The sequence below is a fragment of the Python bivittatus genome, unplaced genomic scaffold (genome assembly GCF_059951505.1).
Source record: "Python bivittatus isolate LINGU-HERP-01145 unplaced genomic scaffold, Pbiv_v1 ctg000340_np1212, whole genome shotgun sequence".
Classification (NCBI taxonomy): domain Eukaryota; kingdom Metazoa; phylum Chordata; class Lepidosauria; order Squamata; family Pythonidae; genus Python; species Python bivittatus.
This window is the reverse complement of record NW_028277056.1, coordinates 28,085,202-28,105,015: the sequence shown is the minus strand read 5'-3', so window position 1 is coordinate 28,105,015 and position 19,814 is coordinate 28,085,202. Positions and strand designations below refer to the sequence as shown.

The 19,814-nt window shown below is 35.9% G+C and overlaps 1 protein-coding gene across 1 annotated transcript in view; it reads right to left on the bottom strand.

Annotated features, from left to right (window-relative positions):
* Positions 1–19,814, bottom strand: part of LSAMP (limbic system associated membrane protein) — a 518,247-nt gene that overhangs the window by 155,160 nt on the left and 343,273 nt on the right. The window contains exon 3 of the mRNA XM_088140751.1: positions 9,950–10,075. Coding sequence (XP_087996877.1) covers positions 9,950–10,075 — 126 coding nt within the window. The remainder of the gene's footprint in view (positions 1–9,949; positions 10,076–19,814) is intronic.

Sequence of the window (19,814 nt, the reverse complement as noted above, 5' to 3'; positions counted from 1 at the left end):
TTTGTTGAATTGCTAGTTTGCAGTGTCAGTTTTCTACTCTATTAATACTTGTGATTTAACACTTTGGGGTAATTGCTTCATTCAGCATCATCTTGACTATAATTATAACTAAATGAATGAATCGTAACTAAATTCTTCATTTCCAGAATTTTGTTCTCCCAATTGTTTAATCAATTGGATAAAAGAGGATTTGCTTTAGAGATTTTAGATTTTATTTTTAAAGAAATATTCATGGGTAAAGTGTGGCGGTATTGCACTCATTCAATGATGACTTATTCAGTCAAGAATGTCTAAACTTTCAGTATATAATAGTCTCTATCTTTTGTTTTATAATAATATATTGCCTTATATAATAGTTATATTAATATATCATAATTTATTTCATTATATAATAATCACTACACTTCCTGTGTTTCCCATATTTCAATTCAATGCCAAGGCAAGACCATGAAGAGTGAACTCCACCAGAGCTGTTTTATTAGCAATGTAAGTGTCACTGCTAAAAGTGATTGTTGCCTTGAAAAACCATTAGAGAATTTTACCTTCTAGAGAAATCTGGATAAATCATACATTTAATTTCTCTGTCCATAAATTTGTGGAGAATTCTGATATATAATTTGCACACAGCTGCCAAATTGATAAAGATGAATACTCTGCCACCTTAAGATGAAACTGTTTGATAATTTTGTCTCAGTGAATTGTATAGTCAAAGTATCATACTACATTTTGCATGGTCAGGCCCTGCAATCCTTGAATCAGATTTACAGCACAATTTCTTTTCTCACCAAAAATGAACTTAGCTTTCTTTTGTTTTTACAGGTGAATCATGGCTGGTCAAAAATGAAATGTAGCCTGAACTGCAAGAGAATGCATGAGATGATTTTGCCATATTATAGCAGAGTTAGTTGCTCCTCTGTGTAACTAAAAATGGATATTTAAAAATGCTGAATAAAACTTTAGGAAGAGCTGTTTTGATATTATTCTAGAACATGTTTGTCCCTTGCTGTACTTTACTATATCCAGCATACTAAAGAAACAAAGCATAAAGATTTCAAAGCTGACTTCTTTCAAATACTGTGTGCTAAAATGTAGTTTTATCTTGAGATTTGCATTCATGCCAATTTGGAGTGACATCCCATCTCTATTAAGTTTTATTCCATTTTCCCCTAAATGATCTATATCAATCTTCTTCAACCAATCTTGTTCAACTTGATGCCATACTGGCTGGGAATTCCAATAAGTATATTCCCAGTATATTCAGAAGAATGCATGTTGGAGAAGAATGATATACATGTTCCTTATTGTCACATACATTCTAACTCAACATTAGGATTAAGCAGGTTTTCACATTCATCTTCACAACAAAAGATAGATAGATAGATAGATAGATAGATAGATAGATAGATAGATAGATAGATAGATAGATAGATAGATAATATTCTCCTGGAGGAAAAAATGGACAAAGTCAGCAATTTAATTTTCCCATGACTTTTCCACCTATGTCTAGTGTTCTTGAATACCTTTATCAACTTGGTTGGAGATGGAACCCAATAGGTAATGGGGCCACATGGCTTCTACAAAAGACAAGGAAGGAATTCTATTATCTCAGAGTATGATCTAAGGTGAAAAAGAGTTGGGGACTTTAAAATCTTTAATTTAATTTAAATCTTTAAGGTAGAATTACCTAACCCCTGACTTTTATAACTCAGTGTGATGTAAGTAACACTGCTACCACTTCTAATCCTTGGGTTGATTCAGACCATTGCAATGGAAATACTGTTCCTTGCTGAAGAATTCCATTTTCCAGTGGAAATATCCAAAAGCATTACACAGTATTCATCTAGATAAAAAGTGTCCTGTGTCCATATTCCTGCACCATTGGCCCAAGGGAAGGACAATGCTGATGGTGGATGCTGTAAAGATTTATACAAAGGCATGTGCAGTAATCTCCAGTTCAAAAGTAATGCTGCCCAGGCTACTAAAACCAAAAATCCAATAGAAGTTATTTATAGTCAGTGTAAACTGAATAGCTAACCATACACATAAAAGGGTATAACTTCATTTCAGCAGCCACTTTGATGGCTTTTCTACACTGTCTGAACACTGTTTCTACATTGGTTTGGAGCATCAAATTCCCTCTACTCAGTTCCACAGAAACATGGAGGAATGAGCCTCCAGGTCTACTCCCATATTTTCTTATGCACAGTATATTGCCCCCTTTTCATTTCCAGTACTCTGAAACCATATACAAATGGAGCATGATCAAAACATTCTAACAAATGATCCAGCTGTCATCATGGCAGGGTTCTTACATTAGACTAGCCCAGGTTTGATTAGTAATGTTTTATTGAAGAGACTACAAATGGCTGAGTTCACAAAACACGGTAAGTCAAGGGTGCAAAAACTATGATCCTTGGCCTCAAGTAGCTGCTGGCACTCCTTTTGCAGCCCCCAGAACACTGGCAAGGTTTTGCATTTTGGAGGTTGTAGGAAGTTAAGAGATAAAATGAGTTTCTTAATGCATACCTTAAAACCCTGAAGCCATCCAAAAATCAAGTTAATTTTTCCCATTTTTGGGGAGTAGTATATTAATAAAATATATTAAGGGGCAAATCTTCCCACCTCAGAAAAATGCAAAATACTAATGTTTTATCCTCATTTACTCTGGTTTTCCATCTTCTACTTCGTCATCTTCCTTTCTTTCTTTTTTTAAATTCTCAGTAGAAAAAAGCGTAATACTGGGGAAAAAAAAAGAAAAGAAAAAAAACAAGTTATGGAGGGACAGGAGAAAGATTTTTCCTTCTGGCAATTTCGCTATTCCCCCAAAGCCTGAAAAAAGATAAACTAATAAATAATATAAATAAATAAAATAACATTAAAATTAAAACCAAATAAATAAAAATGAAAAATGATCCTACTCACTTTTGCAGTGCAGATCTTGGCATGTTGTATGAACCATAGTATAGTTCTCAAGCCAACAGAAATTGCATCCTTTTGCACTAAATAATTCATCAGAGCTTACATACTACAGTGGCTGGGTTCACACAATATGCTAAGCCAAAAGCAAACACATTATAGTTTAATATTTGGGAAAACTGTGTCAGTGTGAACTTCCTTGTCCTGGTTGAGCTTGGTGTTTCACTCTGCCAACAAATGAAGAAAAATGAACTGTGTGCTTAAATATCTCATAGAACTTTCAGGAAGCCATCCATCTGTCTGTTTGGACTCAGAATCAAGAGCAAGTAATAGTGCTGAAAGCAGCCAGGGCCAGAAGGACATGTATTGGTGGCAAAATATTATCTATACACTCTGAGAATTTAAAGAGAAAATATAAAATCACTTCTTTACTATTGAGCTAAGAGCTTTCTCGCTCACCCACTGTTGAAAGAGCTTTGAATTTTTTTCCCTTTAATGTTTTAGTGGACACCTTATTTGCTACTAACAGATATGCCAGATAAGCTACCCGCCTCCTGTACCTTGTCAAAGCTTATTTGCTGTCCACCTTTATATAGTGCTGATTTTCTGATTAGTGGCTGCTGTTTGGGCTCAGTAAACAGTAATGGCATGGTTAGATTTGCTTAGCAATGTCTCTTGTCTAATATGCTACAAAAGATGGTCACTGTAGCTTTGCATCTACTAGTCCAGAGTATAAAGACAATCACAAAAAGTTAAGGTTATCTTTCTGACTGCTCATCCCAAACCCATCTGTTAACTATATATCAGTGGCAGAAACAGTTATGGAGAATGAATTAGGGACTGATGTCATTTCTAAGAAATTGCACTTCTCTTTTCATTTCCAGAATACCTCCAAGAATTAAAGCTGATTTGCACTGATATTTGCCTTCTGAATTATTAAAGGATTTATTTCCCCATACCTTATCTCAAAACCCCTGTCCTCAGGCTCTTGTGTCATAGTTGACAGTAGTAATTTAACCATTTCACTGAGGAAAAAACAAGCTTGCTGCAGTAGGATAGGTATTTGGGAAGTAGTGCCTGAAAAGCTAGAAATATCAGACTTTTTTTTTTCCATATATCATGGAAGAGAAGACAAGGGAAGAAAGCAAAAGGTTGCTTTTGGGTAGAAATATGCTTTTTACTTTCTTCCATCTACATTTCAGCTGAATAGTAGGATAAAAGCATCATTTAAAATCGATGCTTACATATAGCTCTGGGAGTTTCCCAATTGTCATGTATTAAGAAGAGATCCATAATTCTAAAAATAAGATTGAGTTCATGAAATGTTGAATGCAAAAATAAAACATTTTTATTGATACAGCACATTGATCCTTCCTTCCTTCCTTCCTTCCTTCCTTCCTTCCTTCCTTCCTTCCTTCCTTCCTTCCTTCCTTCCTTCCTTCCTTCCTTCCTTCCTTCCTTCCTTCCTTCCTTCCTCCCTCCCTCTCCTGATATCTGTACTCAGGTTCTTTTCCCCCCCAAAAGTAACAACATTAGGTTTTCTGGGAGGGTCGGAACTATTGTTTATTCTTTCTCTCTGAACTTTCACAGCCTGTGTCAGACACCTTGATATGGTGAAAAGAAGGTACAAGATAATATGGAAAACGTAAACAGGTAATAGTAAAAAAACGATGGCAAAAGCTGTTTCTTGCGCAAAATATTACTGATCAATATTAAACAGGATTATTTCCAAATAATCCTAATGGCCTGAAAGTTCAGAGGTTTAATCCTAAAAGAGCGTGCAGAGCAGAGAAGGACTAGAACCAATCAGAACTTGGAAAGGAGAAATCTCTGGAAAGCAGCCTAGAGGAAATAAAAGATGCTGAAAATCTGTCAGCAAAGAGAGAAGAATCCTGACACATATTTGTTTCTTGGACTTCAATATCTTTAAACAATATAGTCACTTTTAACATCTTCCATTCAACTATCTCCTCCACAGGTAAGGAGCTGACTGGCCATCTCCAATTCTTACATTTGCATCTGGAATACTCTTTGCTATTTTAATCATTCTGATGAAAGACCACTTAAAGAGGGGTTTTAGGGTTATAAAAAGGTGATTATTTATGTGTAGCTATAGATGAAAGTAAATTAAAGGTAACTATTATAAAAAAAGATGTGTCTTGCTGCTGATGTTCCATGTGATGCGTGAATGAGAATTGGGAACAAGAGAGGAGAACCACGCCTCCTAAGGGTTTATAAGCTGGATATATCCAAGCTCAAGACTGACACAATAAGCTGGAATCAGGCAAGAGGATTTGCTTCATATTAGAGAAGTTACTGCAATTCTACTAAGATTTCAGTGGTAGCTGATCTGCCCAGTCTGCTCCAGTGACAAATGACTGTCACTCAACTTGCAGGAACACAGTGTGGTGGTAAAGTATAAATGGATGACGATTGGTGAACAACACTGAACAATTCTTTTGCCTTGAGTGAACTTCTTGTGCTAAACTTCTCCTATACTAATCACACTAATCTGAATAGACATCCCTAGCAGCTCCTCCTAATTAGGAACCAGTCTCTTTGCTTACCCCATCGAGGAAGCAGCATGACTGACTGGATATCTTTGGGCAGTTTATGCTGGAATTGAGAAGTACATGAAAAGGGCTGAAGTGTTATAACTTGGAATCACTCCCTAGTTGCTAACCATGTCTCATAGATTTCTGAACTAATGTTCTCATTGGAGATCTAGATCCCAGTACAGACTGATTGTTGATTGAACCAGTAGGTATGAATTATACAAAACACCCATTTACTAGAATGTTAATTTGCCCTCCGGGATAATCTTGGCATCCAGTGGGACTTTTATGTGGCCAAAGGCATTCCTGCAGATACATAACATACTAAAGGCTGATGCTTTCTTTTGCAGCATGTCAGCTTCCTTCTTATTTATTCTTAATTTTAAAATTCTTTTTTAAAAAACCAAACAAAACAAGGAAACAAAAAATGCGGGACAGGGAACCTGGTGAGCACCAACCTAGTTCTCATAGGATTTATTGGTCTTCTGGGAACTGTATTACCTATTCCAATTTCTTTGATACAAGACTAGTTATTAATTTCATAACTGTAGTAAGGTTCATAGGTACAGGAATAAAGATATATTCTGTTTTATGTTGTATTCTTATTAATATGCTGATTAAAGAATGAAACACCATATAGTGTATGTTTGTGTCTGTTTACCTATATACTGTAGATGTGTATCTACATATCAAGTGCCTCTTTGTCTCAACAGCTTTGCAATGCATTGCAATCTACTTTATTGTAGGGCATACATATAGGAAGATCAGGTTGATGGAAGAAAAACAATATACTTACAACAGCTACTCTAATACACTCCTATGCTTCCAATAAAATATCAGGGAAAATATCTTAAAATATCAGGGAAAAAAACCTCTAGAAAATAATGAGGGAGTGAAATTCTACTATGAAAAAAGATCAAATGCTTGATAAGATATGACTTCCCAGCAAGGGATAGAAGTGTAGAGGAGTAGTAGAGCACATATCCAAGCATATCTCCCTGGTTGGGTGGCACATTTACATCTATACTGACAACAACAGAAAGAAATAGCTAGGCTACAGGCCTTTCAAAATTCAGTGGAGGAAAAATTCTGCCTAATGGCTCTGTTCAGTATTATTTTTTGGCCTAGTTTCTTCTTTGTGCCAATTTCTTTTTGGCAGCATTTCTGTTCCTTATGTATTATGTAGCTTTTTAAACTGGGGGATGAAGCCAAAAAACACATTTCTGGATTTCTTTTCCCATTACTGTGGCAGTTCTTGCACTCATGAATGTACTAGTAATGGTCACAGTACAGATATAATAGGATAACCAGTACAGTGACAACACAGAACTTGAAATTCAGTAGATGATTTCAAATACTGACTTTCAAAGATGTTTCAGACTTTATGTATTAGGGCAGCTATTACTGCCCTGTTTCCTTGTCCCCAAATGTAGGGATGGAGAAAGCTAAGGCAAATTTTTGCACATCTTATTAAGGAAAATAAATTCTCCCTGAAACCATACTGGCTTTAGCTCTAGGTTTTAGCTGGATGTTTCACTGACCATTTGATAAGCTTCATTTCAATTTAGGTTGACCTAATTTAAGTTGACCAGAATGAAAGTAATCATCATATCTTCCATTCCTATCACCCCTCTTTACTATCCTTCTCATTTTCTTCTATGTGTAATTTCACAAATGTTATGCTCTTGAAATTTCTGTCTGACAAGACTAAGATCTTTTAACACTTTTGCTTGGGATTTATATAATCAGATATCTTCTTTTTAAAGGGATAATATCTCAGCTGAAATTTATGGTCTGGGCTTGATTCTGTTTTCCTTGTTCATCTGAATAAATTCATAATTCATCTATAATGTAAGCAAAATATCAATGTGGACACATTTCAATGGTCTGGGTTTGTCCAAGGTCACTATTGGCCAGAAAAAAAGAGCTGGATCATAAACACTGAAGTATCTGGGACCTAAATCAGATACCATCAGAAGTTGAATTTGCATACCTTTGGCTATAAGTGTTTAAAAATTTTAAATATTGAGTGAAAATACATCATTGAATGCTGGAAAAGAAATTCAACTTCTGATGGTATCTGATTTAGGTCCCAGATACTTCAGTTTTTATGATCCAGCTCTTTTTTTCTGGCCAATAGTGACCTTGGACAAACCCAGACCATTGAAACGTGTCCACATTGATATTATTTTACAGATTAATAGAAGTACTGAAAAAATATAGCATAAAATAAAGCAACTTTATGCCTTCTAGATGTTTTGGGCTTCAATTCAATTAGCATAGCCTATAATCATGGCTTATGGAATATCTGGAGAAACTTACATTACCTGCCACTGGTATAAAGGTTGCCAACAAAGCAATCATATGTGTCTCTACTCAAAAGAAGTACATATGTCTAAAATAATGGTGTTGTGGTATCCTAATATTACTTTTTCTAGAGAGAAACTGGTGGTAAGATCTATTGATCACTGTTACGTATAGTGGTAAGTTTCCTGAGAAGCTGTATCCTTAGGGAATAGCATGTTCTTGACTAAATGCATTATTTAAAATACAGTATTTACTGGTCACTGTAAGAATCTATATTACCATGTTATGGCAAAACTGAAATGAACCAGAGGTGATAATGCGATATCTATCTATCTATCTATCTATCTATCTATCTATCTATCTATCTATCTATCACTCAGGCAATTTTGTGGGACACAATTAATGACTGAAGTTAGACATGGTGTGATAAATGAAGACTAATTAAAATTAGATGCCATTACTTTAATACTGTTTAGAAGGAACATGAATATGGTTTCATTAATGTTGATACAGAAGTGAAAAGAGCTTTTGGACTCTTGTGATATAGCCATCTGTCTGTTTCCTTTTGTCCTTTCATCATAAGTAAAGATAAGTGAAGCATTTAGTAAGCTTTTTACATCTATCATGAACTGAAATGGAAGTTTCTATTGTGTGCATTTTTCATAATGAGTGTGCATATGAACTGACTGTTGTTATAGAGGGCTGAGTATCTTATTGTAAGATAATTATCATCATTATCATCACGGGAGAAATTGAGATAGGCAGGTAGAGATCTCAGAGCATGCTTCCACTGGATTGTCACTCCTTCCCAAAACAGTTTTTTTTTTTAAGCCAGGACTTTTATTTTTTAGAATATTTTTGGCCTCTCAGGGCTACATGGATTATGTGATGATATCACCAACATAAGCAGGATCAAAATATTACACTTAATAAAAATCCCAGACTTGTAAGGCATCTTCTTTGCTTTTTACAGTATTTAGTATGGGTACCTGTGGAGAATTAAAGGCAAAATGTCCATTTATAAATAAATAAATAAATAAATAAATAAATAAATACATACATACATACATACATACATACATACATACATACATACACGTAAGTCAAATCCCCAAAGAATGGTTGTTTTATGTACAAATTCCAGGGGCACAATCTGCAGTTGCTTGGGAAGCCACAGAAAGAGAGTTGAGGGAGGGAATCATATGAACTCTCTGGATTGCCCATTCCTGCTTAAGTATCTTCCCCAACCCTTGTAAACTATGGTTATGCATCTTTAGGCCACTCCACATAATATGGTTTTTAAGAATATGCATAAGAATAACTAAAGAATTTTGAAATAGGTGAAGTATGGATGTTCAAAAGTATTATACAAATATAGTAATCAGATGCTGGTTGTATTTCTTCCTCCTGAAGTTATATTTGACTGGCCTGTGTGTGAAATTATCCTGAGTATACAATTCTACAAACTCTTAGTGTTGCAAGAAGAGATACTTGGAAGTAAGGGGTTTGGTATGTTTTAGATATACACTAAAAATAAATAAACTAAACTTGCTCCTTTTCTTAAGTGATCACCCTGTGGGTCAGTTAATGACAATGCCCTTTCCAAGGCAATCGAGCACCAAAGTATCAAAAGAACAACTAAACTGTCATTGACCTGGCTGAATTTGCACTCAATTTCTACTAATATCTCCTCTTTTATACAAAACACATAAAAAAGGCAACAGAAAAACAAGACACCAACTTTTTTGTTGTTGTTGTTAAAATACAGCAGAAATCATTTAAAGAGACTAATGTTGTAGGTAAGAACTAACTACTGGCACCATGCTAAAAGCCATTGTTGTGGTTTTCAAAAATTTATTTCGAGCACATTATTAGAAAACAAAGCCTTTCCCCTTTGTGTGCTGCAAATGTTGATTTCTCTATAACTATAATGTTTTTGTAATTCAAAAAAAAAAAAAAAAGATACAGGCTATTAGGCAAAAATAGCTGCTAACTTACAAGTCCAGACACAGAGAATACTTGGTACATTCAGATATAGAAATGCCTTCACAACATAGTTGATCCAACCAACTTTATTTAAAAAAAAAATTCATGTTCTAAAATATCGATAAATGACATGTAAGAGAATAAGAGCCATTTGAAGCATAAAGGTATAAACCATGGCTTCCTACCTGTTGGGGTGAGGTGCCTCCAGGTGATGACAGGTTCAGGACGTCCATTTGCCATACACACCAAGGTCACATTACTTCCTTCATTCACAGTGACATCTGAAGAGATGTTGGAGATCTTTGGTGGAACTACAGGAACCAAAATGATTGGTCAGAGTTGCCTTAAGGTGATGAAAAGTGATGTAAAAATGTATTAAAGGTACAATTCTGAATCCTACTGTCACTAATAAACAGGAACCAAGTTTAGAAATCACATAAAAACATAATTAATTCATACCTTAATGAATGAACTATAATCATTTGCTTGTTTATTTGTTTGTGTTTACAGCAATTAAATTAAAATTAGTTAAACCATATTATGCCTTAGGCATGCTGAATTAATCATACCATGTTTTCTTACATTTGGGTCTCTTACATCTGCTTAGAAGTTTTGCTTCATTTGCTGTCTCTTTATAGGTCAGCTCAGAATAATTATTTAAAGCAGTTATGCTACTCCACCTAAAGATAGGGCTGGGTTTAAGTTTAGTTCAATACATCGACTGGGTTCACACATTGCAATAAGTCATAATCCATGATTTGCAACAGCACAATGGATTTTAAGTCAACATCAAATCATGTTACAGCTGAGTGAGGTGTATGAATCTAACTCAGGGGCTGAACATTTTAATGTTTAGTTTAACTTTCTTTCCAGGAATGAAATCAAAGTACCTGCAAGCATGAATGTGACAGTACTGATGCTTGAAGAGATGTAACCACCTCCCTCTTGCTATTTTCAGTATGGTTGCACTGTCTTCAGGAAGCTGAATTTGCTGTGAAATATCTCTCACAGTGTATACTCATGTTTTAGTTCTTACGGTTCTCTAAATAATGGTGGAATTCTGAAGTAAGTGAAATCTGATGCCGTATGTTGTAAAATACTGTATTTGGCTGTAGAAATATAGCTGGATAAAGAAAACGTATACAATGTCATGACTCTTGCTGTTGTCAGCTATGAGTCAACTTGTAGAGCTCTGAATAGGAATTCAGAATCAATTATGAATTCAAATGCTTCTAATCACTATGCACCCTGAAATAACCACAGTGTGGAATCTTCATAAACAGTAATTGTTAAGATGAGCATATGCAAGCCAGAAGCAGTCAACCTAGTGCTCTCTAGATGTTTTGGACCATAACCCCCAAAGTTCTTGGACATTGCCCATGTTGTACTGTAGATGATTCTCGTAATTCTAATTCATAATATTTGGAGGACCTGACACTGCTTACTCCAGCTCCATTACATTTGAAAATTTCCTGGGTAGTGACCACTCATCTGCTGTTTACTAACACAAACTAGATTCATTGAATTTCTTAGGATGAACCTGTCTAAGTCTAGTGGATAAAGAATGGGAAACATTAGGAATTAATCCGAAAAGCAAGAATCAGAGAAACAATAAGTATGGAGAGATGTATTTGAAAGATAATTTTTTAAGAGATAGTAGTATTAAATTTTCATTCATACAGACATTCTCTGCACTCTCCAGCACCTACAACTGATTTTTCAGTATTCTGTAATGTAAGAACTATTATAATTAAAATGCCAGAGAATTAGAAAATAGTGGTTAAATTCCTCTGAGCAACTGCAGTCATGGGTACAGGTACTTTGAATTCATACTTGGAAGAAAAGGTAAGCTAGAGGTTAAAAGTGGCAGACCCACATGCTGATTCCATACTTTGCATTCAGCCCTAATGTGGTTTGTCTGGTTTTGGCTTAACCTGTTGTGTTTATTCAGCTGTTATGCTTTATAAATCATGGAATATGTCAGGTTTGTCATTTTTAAAATGTTCCTGTTATTTCAGTATCTGAATGTCTCAACCTTATACAACTTTGTACAATTGTACTACCAAAAAGCTCTTTAGGAAGCCTACCTCTCCCTTGCCTGAAAGATTCTTGGAATACAGTACATCTGAGCCTCCTTGTCTTATTTACAGTGTAACTATGTTGTACTTTATTGACTGTAGTCCTCTAAAACTGAATGAAGAGGACTGGATTATAGATGTAAAAAGCAAGATCCATGATTTACAAATCATCAGACCAACTTATGGTTTATTTTAATGTGTGAATCTATATAAATGCATCTCCATAATCCACTCTGAATCTAGTGAAAGATCAAGAACTATAAATAGAAAAACTCAAGGGCCTTGTTATGTTATATTTTGATAGAACATTAAAAAAAAAAAAAGCAGACACTTCTCACAATGCTGAAAATGTTCTATTGCTGTTTAAGCCATAATAATTATTTCTGTATTTGTATTAAAATATGATGCAACTCTGCTTTATATTTTATATTCTTTCTAAGTAATGTCTTCCTTCTTGGTGATACCTGAACCATCCATCACCACAGCATGTTATTGTGTTGACTGTTTTTTCTCATCTACTACATGCTATGTTAATTTAGCTTTGAATAGCTTTGCCTCTTCTTCTTCTTCTTCTTCTTCTTCTTCTTCTTCTTCTTCTTCTTCTTCTTCTTCTTCTTCTTCTTCTTCTTCTTCTTCTTCTTCTTCTTCTTTTTAATAAGAGACCATTTGTTCTTTTGGTTAAGGAACTCATTTTTTCATTAAATAAACATTTTACAAGATTTCTTTTTGAAGTTCAGAACTAACTTCATCTTCTGTATACTACAAGAAGCAAATTGTACTATGTCTTAATATGATCACCTAAAGATACATGTGAATAACTCCCAAATTCTGAGATTTCTAATTTAAATATGGGATGGAAATAAAACAAATCATAAGACATCAAAAGGAAGGGAAAGGAAGGGAAGGATGGAGGAAGGCAGGCAGGCAGGAAGGCTGATTATGAAAACCAGAAAATAAACACAGTTCCTGGAAACCCAGAGGTTTAAATGTTTGCAGTAACTCTGAAATGAATCCTCTTTGTCATTTGGAATTCAGTACATATGAACCAATGAACCATTACCTCTGAATAAAGATGAATGAGTCTAGGCTTTGAAGCTGGAAGTGGTCCTTATTTACTCATATTTATAATAAATCACCTGGAATCCCTTCATTACGTAGCGAACCCTCCAAGACGTGGGTTCCACATGTAACCCACTCACTTTCTTTTTTTACAGTTCCTTAGAGTCCACCAGAACTGGTGGGACTGAACTTTTTGGAAGGGAGGGGGAGTTTGGGGGGTCAAAGAAACACCTGGAGATGCCATTTAGCCTCTTAAAATTCCCTAAAGTTTCTAAAAACACCTACTCTGATGTCTTCCCTTTTCTAGTGCTTTTCCATCTCTTAAAACAAAGAAAAAAGGGTGCAGTATTTGCCCTCTAGCGGTAGAGGGTGCTGAAGCACTGGGAAAAAAAATCATTTCACTCTCTGCTGATGAACCAATGAACCATTACCTCTGAATAAAGATGAATGAGTCTAGGCTTTGAAGCTGGAAGTGGTCCTTATTTACTCATATTTATAATAAATCACCTTGAAAAAAATGCAGCTATTTTTAAGGGTGGAGGAGAAATTTGCTATTACCCCTCCCCCACTTTACACACACACAAATAAAAAAGAACAAAAATGTAAGTTAAAGATTAATGGCGTGGGCCCAGGTTACCTGAGGAACCATCTTGTCCTGGTTACATGGGCTCATCCCACCTGGTCTGCCAGGAAGGGCAAGTAATGGATCCATTGGGTAAAAAATTTTGACTGGCGGGGTCGAGGAGGAGAGCCTTTTCTGCCATTGCTCCCACCCTGTGGAATATCTTGGCCCCTGGTATGAAATTGGCCCCCACTCTTCTGGCCTTCCAGAAGAACATTAAGACCTCGCTCTGGCAACTAGCTTGGGGATCCAATAGGGGTTCACAGCACTGGGGGTGGCTGGGGCTTGAGGATGTTGTCTCCATCTTTTAACTTGCACATTTTGGTAAGATTTTGACTGTTTTTATGGCTTTTATTTGTGAGCCGCCTAGAGTCACTTATATAGTGAGATGGGTGGTATATAAATTTGATTTGTAAATAAATAAATAAATATAAATAAATAAAACACCAGATAAAACCTGGTGTGACTCTCAAGCTGATGACATCCCTGCTCTAAGAGTAAAAATGTTGTGAAGGACAAAGACCTAGGAACTTCCTCCATTATTCCAACTTACGAACAACCATAATCAAGTAGTTTGGGTTCCATCAGCTCTTCCCCTGTTAGTACAGCAGCCATGCCTTGACTAGCCCTAAGGATCTGGTAGGGAATTGCCTTTTGTCCTTGTCCACCTGTTCTCTGGCTTCGCACTGTTCTCTCTGGTCTGGCTTCACATTCTAAGGAATTCAGAGTGGGTTGAACTGACCTAAGTGAATGGAAGTTTTACTTTATGTTATTGAACCACCAGTACTCCAAGTCATTTTATAGCAAATGTTTTGCAGGACAGGGATGTTGGGGCTAGAAGGCCTTTGATCCTTTTCAGCTCTATGACTCTACAAATACTATCTTGCATATACCAGAAATAATCATCTGTAATGCACACAACTGCATAGTTTGGGTTCCAATGTGATATCAGAATTTGCATCAGTGTTGACATAGCCTAAGAACATTATGCCATCAGCTAGAAAATATCCCTCAATACAGAATTATAATAATTTGAGAAAATCCAGTGTAAGAAAAACTGAAAAACACAATGCATTCATATAAAGTTCACAGATTTTCCTTTTTTCTTTTTCCCAATACCATCCATTCATTTCTCCATGCCAGAAGCTCAGGCATTTTGTTTATGGGAGACAGGCAAAAGATAGATGATGACCTGTTTGTGACTAAGTAACTGAGTACATATGTGGAATAAAAGGTGCTACCTAGCTTTTCAAAATTAGGCCTTTGTATAAACTGTCAACAACCCCATATATTATACCTAGCCAATGTGATATTCTAAACTCTGGTTTTTCTGACATGAACAATTCACACTGAAGTACAGAATAAAAAGAAAGAAAAAAAGAAACAGGCATGAAATACCTTAGTGCAATGAGAATTGCACACAATATGAAAGCAAGTTGTTTGTTTTCACACAAGATTAGGTTGTATCTTAAACACCAGGTTCACTTGAAACAAAGAAGTGGAGAAAATCATCTTTAAACACATACAGGCTACATATTCTTTCTGAACAAGGACTGTAATATAATTTCCTGATTTAATATATGTGAAATATCTTTTGAACTGTTCCCAACTATCCCTTATTAGTTCAGTGGGACCCAAATGTTGGTGCCTCCAATGGTCTTTTTCTTCTTCCACATGTACTTCATACTTCTAGTCCTTTTGTCTTATCATCCATGCAAAGTTCTTCCATTTCTCTTCTGCTTTTATGACTTTATCTAAACATACACCTTGGCAGTTGCAAAGAGAAAAAAGGAAGGCAAGAGGGAGGGGAAAGAGAGCTAGAGGAATATGGTTAGTTCTTCATTTTAATGTTTCTTAAATTTATGTTTTCAGTATGGCCACAAAGAGCAGAATTCTCTGGGACTACTTTACAACTGCATGCTGATCACTGATCACTGCTGCATCTAGTGACTGCATGACTGAATGAGCTACTACATATTAAAATCCAGTAAGAAGAACCTTCAGAACTACTCAGGTACAATAATTTTCTATTAATTAGATGTTCTATTAATTAGATTAATTCAATGTTAGTGTCATTGTGAATCACCATGAAGATTCCTTTAAGTCCAAACAAAAGAAAACACTCTCTTGTCCCAAGTGCCTCCCCCCCCAAGATCTGCTGCCCTACCTTACCTCAAACACACATTGGGTTTTGGTTATCTGCCATTCCTTTGAGATTCTAAGGATGTCCCTGTGTGAATGAGGGAAATGAGTAAGCTAATACTACATAATGTTCAACTTTGGGAAGATAAGGACATTATTAAACTTCCATCTGGGAAAAAAAAAGGTTATGGACATAAAAGCCTCCACAGAAGCTCTCCAATTAAGCCTTGAGGATTGTAATTTCCTCATCCCTGGCTCCTAATTAACAACATTTTTCATCAAACACAAAAAACTAAATTACCCCTTGGTGAAAATGAAAGGAAGGGAGAGAAAGCTTTGCTGCCCATCACATGCACAGACACCTTGAGCTTTTTGGAGCTGACATTTGTTTGCTACAATTAGTGATCTTTTCCTAGGGCAACTAATTGGCAGCAAATTGGACTCATTAGTAATTGTTGAGTTAAAGTGAAATAAAAAAGGAAAGGGGATTTATAGAGGGGCCTGAACTGGTAAATAGGATTATATGACTAATTTCCTCCTGCAACTTTACATACAGTACCTAGGGCTAATCACACCGATATGAAGACACATGTTGCCACTTTCATCCAAGTGGGTAACTATCTAAGCAGATACCCAAGATCTTTGGGGCATTGCATGCCAATACCCATCCATCATTTTGAAGCTACAACATCCTACATAAACTTCCCCATTAGAAGTAGCAGCTGCTTGATTTTTGTTTTATTTTCTATTTTTGTTTTGCTGAAAATTAATTCACAGAAATCCATGAATGGCAATTATTCCAGATCAGTTCAGTTACTTACTAAAAGCTAGATTTAATTTTCTCTTCTAGACAAGGAAGCCTCCGTAGGAATTAAATAAGCAGGAAAATAAAGGAGAAATTTCTACCATTAAACCAGAAGGTTATGCCTTACCAGTTAACCAAATATTTGTGTGTGTGTGCGTGTGCGTAAAGGCAGGAAATAATAATAATAATAATAATAATAATAATAATAATAATAATAGTCTGGATAGCGGACACTGCAATACCTAGAGACAGCAGAAGAGAAGAGAAAGAACTGGAGAAAATCACAAAATATAAAGACCTGCAAAAACGACTACTGCAAAAGAAAGCAAAGATAGTACCAATAGTTATAGATGCCCTAAGTGTAATCCCAAAACATCTAGAGCACCACTGGAACACCATCAGTATTGACAAAATCACCAAAAGGCAGCTTTACGTGGAACAGCTTATATCCTGCGACGATACCTTTAACACCATCAAACAACAACATTGATAGCCATCAAACAACAACATGTCTATCCCAGGTCCTTGGGAAGGACTTGATAGGTGGATAAAAATGCCAGATCCAGTCTAAACATCTGGCTGACTGTGTGACCAACCATAATAAGGACAATGAAAGAAATCTTAGGAGATGGCCATGATAGGAGTAATAGTACAGCAATGCCAAATTTTTCTTAACTACATCATGATTTAAAGAACTGTGGCAATATGTTAGACTTAAAAAAATATATATATTTGAAGAAAATTTTATAAACCACCTTCTAGCAAAATATTCAGAACACTTGTCATTTTGCATTAAAAAGTCATGATACAATATGGGAAAGCAACAGAGGCAGAAGGGGAAAGAAACATAATCTGGTACTTTGTCTAGCTGTCTTTCTGCCTAAAAGAATTATATGCCATACAGGCTGCTAACAGTTCTGGGAAACTTACAAGATTTAATAGAACAATATTAAATATGATAAATATAAAACATAAACTAAATCAGTAGCATTAAAAGACCTAGTTAAACAAATATGTTTAAGCCTGAACTGTAATAAGTTGGGAGGTGGCTTTAAGTCTACTGGCAGTTTATTTTATTATAGGAACACCATAGAGGAAGAAGAATAGATGACAAAGCCCATAAAAGGTACCCCACTGATGACCTAACAATGTGTTGTAGGCTGTACAGTGGAAGCTGTAAGTAGCTTGGATTTAAGCATTGCACAGTTTGTACTATTGTAACAGCACAGTTGGGCTGTACAGTGAAAGGCTGGAAGTGCTGGACTTCTAAAATTAGCAATCTTGGAAAAAGGAGCAGCTTTCAAATTATATATCAGCTCCCAAGAAATTACAGAGAAATTTTGAACTTCTTGAATTCCATCTGAAATTATGCAGAATGCCCTAGATGTCCAGAGAAAGAGAAATAAGAAAAAAATAGGGCTTCGAACACACACACAGATGAAATAAATTAGATTTTAACACAACACCGTACTAGAGTCTTTTGCTGTTCCTTAGAGATAACCTGAATTCCAAAACAAAAAGGTCTATTTTCCTGTTCCTGGACCTCCTCCAGCTTCTGGGGTCATTTATCAGAGCCAGTTATCACAGCTGTGGGGTGATGGTACACCCCAGTTCAGACACTGCAATTTATTTCTCAGTGTCCCTGAAGTTCTGCTTTTGTCTTCAGAGGATTCAAGTGTCTTAAATGCAGCAATGAGGAAGGGTGTGGAAAAATCCGTCTTTTGTGTATGTGTTAGAAAAAACATCTCTCTTTCTGAACGTTGATTGTAACACAGGTGGACTCTGGCACTTAGACTGGCAGGAAAGCTGCAGTATTAGGAATACTGACTTGCTATTTATGACAAAAACAAAGTGAGTTCCTTGAACTAAGATCAAAAAGCAACTGATAATGTGTAAACCTATTGATAATACAGGGAAACATGGGACTTTCTAGAGAGACCATTCACTATGCATATTGTGGTGTCATAAAACAGTTGCAGTTTACAGACTGCCTTCACGTTCTGCCCCATTAACAGTACTTGAAATAATCCAGATTTGAGATTACCACTTTATGAATCATAAAGACATGGTCTTTCTCTTCCAAGCAGGGGAAGATTTATCACAACTGATTTATCAGGCAAAATTTAAAAGTTCTTCCATGCTACTGAAGTTATGTGGCTATCCAGCTGGATCCAGGGGGACCCCTAGATTGCAATCCTGTTCCTAAAGAGGGACAGCAAACCTGTATAGAACAAAAAGTATTAATGGTCTAAGTAACTGCCTTCTCTCTAAGCCAAGATGGAAAGGAACTGCACATGCAAATAGGAGAACAAACTTTATCCATTTCCTCAAAAAAGAAGCAACAAAACTGATTCAGACAGATGTTATCAATAATAATACAGTAAAATTCAGATGTATACTATTACCCAAAGTGACATCGTGTCCAGCAAAGGGCACTGATTGGGACCACTGGAGGTGGATCATATGCCTGATAGCCATGGATTAGCATCTGAAGATGCCAAGAGCTAATAATGTTTCCATCATATCTGATCAGATTATTCCTTGGAAATGTTCCATAATCACTGAAACAACTACACCTCACATTTCACTTCCAGCAGTGGCTTCCAATATGGGACACTGTGTTTTTATTCTAATCTAATGAATGACTAGGTAGCATTGTTACCAGTAGGATAGCAGTTAGCCCCAACATACTAACAGGATGGAAATTTATTTATTTATTTGTTTGTTTGTTTGTTTATTTATTTCCTGCTAATAACACAGTACTGAAGATGAAGAGCCAAACTGCTTTTAGCCTTTGCAAAACCATGGACAGAACTTTATGTTTTACTTTTCTTACAGTTGCAATTACATGGAAAGACTATTGATGGAATCTGAGATAACTGGGGAATATGGCTGCATATGTTGCAAATACAATACATATTTCAGATGTATAAAGCAACTGAGCTACAGCTTTTTAAAACATTAGTGAAGTAGGTAACATCCTTACTGAAGTTACATTGGAGCCTGACCTACTTGGAACTGTCCATAGTCCTGTTTATGTCTCTAATCCAACAACACTGTTAGGTCTTATATCTCACCCCAGCTATGTTCACTAAAAACAACAGCATGAATCAAACAGTATTTAGTTCCTGATTTGATGGGAGCAGAGATATGAGCCACTATCTCATGTCTTGTTTTTGTGTAGCCAAACACATCATTAAGCACAGAACAGGGAGAGAGACTGTCATGTTTGGGCTTTTAAAAGTCAGTATGTTGCCCTTTTAAACCAGTATGCCAAGGGTGGTGCTACCTAGCTCCTCTTCCATTTCATCATTTCAGTGGTTTACATTATCATTAAACGTGAA